Source organism: Acanthochromis polyacanthus, chromosome 14 (assembly GCF_021347895.1).
Source record: "Acanthochromis polyacanthus isolate Apoly-LR-REF ecotype Palm Island chromosome 14, KAUST_Apoly_ChrSc, whole genome shotgun sequence".
NCBI lineage: Eukaryota > Metazoa > Chordata > Actinopteri > Pomacentridae > Acanthochromis > Acanthochromis polyacanthus.
In genome coordinates, this window is record NC_067126.1 from 20,619,157 (window position 1) to 20,622,664 (window position 3,508).

The following is a 3,508-nucleotide window of genomic DNA, read 5'->3' on the forward strand; positions in this document are numbered from 1 at the left end:
TAGGATTGTCGAACTAATATTCATTTGGGAACGTGACAGAAAAATAATCTAAACAGTGACATTTAAAGAATGAATTCTATAACAGAGCTGCCAACAAAGGGTGTGATGGACGCTCAGCATATTTTGACAGCAATGTCTCTTGGGAGGGCAGACTATGATTTCTGCTGGTGTTTGTGTGAGCACGCGGGTTTGTGAGCCATCTTTGTGATACCTGACACACACTCCCTCACAGGTCTTTATTTAGGGTGTACTATATTAAGCACTTTCCCATTGAAATACAGCACCAGCTGTACTGGCTATGTGTTGTGGCTGCTGTTGCAACAGGACTAGGCTGTTCCCTCTTGTGCTGCTGGGCTGTGTTTTTCTCCCATGCAGACAGATCTAATTCAATTAGTCCTAATAATCATACCATCTGTTTGTGCTGAAACGCATGTACTTAACAGGGGTGGTGGCTGAGTGTTTGAATGAACTTTTGCTTTCTATTCCAAATGTCAACGGTTCATTTCCTACAGGAAAGCTGAAGGTATAATCTCAAAACATACACCATTACTGCATGTAAGGCAGAAGTATTTCTAATAAATTATACAATTTCAATATTTTTATATGTCAGTGTTATCAAAAATGCAACAGCTGTTTGATATTAATGAATACATCTGTTTTTTAAATTATTATTTTTTGTTTAGAAACTTGCAGTGCAGAAGCTGGACAGTCTTGCCTCAGGGAATAGCCTCTTGTTGCTCTCCTGGACTGCTTAAGTTGAAGGAAGGCTGCCAAAGAAGCAGAAATGGATGTGTTCGGTGGTGCACCTCGTTTCTTAGCCTACCCAAGACCTGTGATGGTACAAAGTGGGGCTGATGCAGTCCTAAAGTGTCAAATTGGTGGTGATCCAAGGCCTGCTGTTATCTGGGAGCGAAACAATGAAAAGATTGACCCACAAGGACGCTACAGGGTCTTTGAGGATGGCAATGTTTACAATCTAATCATTTCAGCTGTTACCACCGAGGACAGTGGTCAGTATATCTGCAAAGCAAAGAACAGCATTGGTGAAACATATGCAGCTGCCACACTGAAGGTGGAAGGTGAAGCACAAGAGATGGAGTTTCGGGAAGAAAATAAGCCTCGATTTCTCATCAAACCTCTCTCCACTCGAGTTGGTCGTGGGGAAGATGCCGTCTTCTCTTGTAAGCTTTGGGGAAGCCCACGTCCAGAGGTTGTCTGGGAAAAGGATGGTAGAAAACTCAATGAAATATTTGAAAGCACACATTTCAGTGTGGGCTACCAGGACGGGGGATGGTTCCAGCTCAAGATCTTTAAGACTCGTGCTCCTGATGGTGGCGTATATACATGCAAAGCAAGGAATGAGTTTGGGGAAGCACTGGCAGGAGCTGTGTTGCTCGTTGATGCAGGTCCAGGACATGAGGAAGAAGGAAATCGTAATGGCTACACAAATGGCCACTGGAAAGCCCACCAGGGAAAACAAAGGAGTGGTAGGCAAGTGCCAAACCGCCTTAAAGATGACACCATGACCAAGTCAACTAAAGTAAAAATGTTTGCTGTGACAGAGGGCAAACATGCCAAATTTCGCTGCTTTGTGACTGGTAAACCCAAACCAGAAATCATTTGGAGGAAAGATGGCAGGCTTATACTGTCTGGAAGACGTTACTTGTTATATGAGGACAGAGAAGGATACTTCACACTTAAAGTTCTGTATTGTAAGCAAAAGGATAATGGAGTTTATGTCTGTGCTGCATCAAATACCGCGGGGCAAACCCTCAGTGCTGTACACCTCTCCGTCAAGGGTAAGTCAAGATCATTTTCCCTGACTTCAGAGTTTCAGTTATGAAAAATGTGAAAATAATCAGGTACTGTTTAGACAGCAAATACAGACACAGTCCCAGCCTGTCTGGGACCTTCTTTTTTCAGTGACTAAAGGAGTGAGTAGGGAGTGGTGTGTTCTTGGCTCAAATAGCACCATTTGATGCTAGGATGATGTCAGTGAGATAAAGTGGTACTCTGAGATCATTTACTGGGGTTGGGCCAAAGAAAGATGGCAATGTTAAAATCTGAAGTTTTCCTGTGGTTTAATAATAATAATATGCTTCACTATAGAAAGCTTTCAAACATGAAAACAGCTTAATGTCTAAAAAAAAAAAAAAACCCACTGTCATTAGTTTGAGTTTGAGTTGCAAGTAAAATACTCCAATACTGGGAACAGATTGTGTTCTGTTTCATTTCATTGAGCCTTCTGAAAAACAAATTTGATAAGCACAATATCAAACTTTAAAAATAAATACATAAATAATTATATATATAGTTGTTATTTCTTTAATTCAGTTAGAATGGTGATCAGTGCATGTACAAAGTAAAGACGAAATTTACAAGTAATTCTTACTTTATGGTTCATTTGCTGCCCAAAATGCCTACCTAGGGAATTCAGTTAAGTGCCATGCATATCCCTCTGCATCAGCAGTCAGTTGAATTTATAAAATAGCACGTCAGCAGCTCAGTGAGCTGTAAATATGATCAGTAATCAAATTATCCAGGGTCCCCCGGACGATTAACGAAAAGTATTAATGATCTGAAATATGACTCAAGAGATATCTAAACAAGCAAAGTTCATCAGCTTGAGGTAGATTTCAACAGCAGTATGATGTCTGCAAAGTCACTTAGCTTGTGAAAGACCTAGGGGTGGGCGTCCATGTGATCAAAATCTTTGGAAAGGAGATCATATTTCTCACATGGCCCAGGGAAGTCCAAACTCATGGCACTGCCCAAGTATTGTACTGTATCAATTAGATATAGGGAAAACAACATAGGGATGGTAGTAATGGTCTGTATTGTCTAATGGTTAAATATAAAGGAAATTTAAATGGAAGATAGTGAACATTTTCTTCAATTAGCAGTTGTGTGTGTAATTGGCCTTGTTAAAACATTAGTAAGATAAGGAAATGAACAGCTTTGCACACAGGCCACTAAATACAGTCCACATTCTTTTGTTTACAACTGTCTGGTACTGTCTGACGGTGTCAGTTACAAACAGTTTATTTCCTGTCTAACACCCTGATGTGTTAATGACCTTCCCATTCCTCAACTAAATAAGCCACTTATCTCATGATTTTGTTCCTCTTGTTTGCTTAACTAGAATTCACTGTCAAATATGTTTCAGTTTATGGTGTTAACTACAAGGACATACTTAGGTCTTGTGAGTTTTTGCAGTGTCAACTTGTTGAAGAATTTATAGTAAGCATTGCTGTCATTTAGTAGATAAAATATGAATATCTTAAGTTTGCTGTTCTGTTTTACTACAGTAGGCGATGTTGCTTTAATTAAACTGATATTCTTCCTGTCCTTTGGTTCCAGAGCCACCTGTGCGGTTTAAGCAGCCTCTCATTGATCTGGAAGTATGGGAACGAGATTTAGCTGTTCTCGAGTGTGAAGTTCCTGAGGACTCTGTTCCCATCACATGGTATCTGGAGGACAGACGACTGCAGCCAGGGGCCAAATACGG

At 40.4% G+C, this 3,508-nt stretch overlaps 1 protein-coding gene across 1 annotated transcript; it reads left to right on the forward strand.

Annotated features, from left to right (window-relative positions):
• The first annotated feature begins 623 nt into the window (after window positions 1-623).
• Window positions 624-2,116, forward strand: LOC127537190 (obscurin-like protein 1). The gene has a single exon (XM_051959147.1). It carries the CDS (start codon window positions 785-787, stop codon window positions 1,841-1,843), a length of 1,059 nt encoding a protein of 352 aa, XP_051815107.1. The 5' UTR covers window positions 624-784; the 3' UTR covers window positions 1,844-2,116.
• Window positions 2,117-3,508: the final 1,392 nt, after the last annotated feature.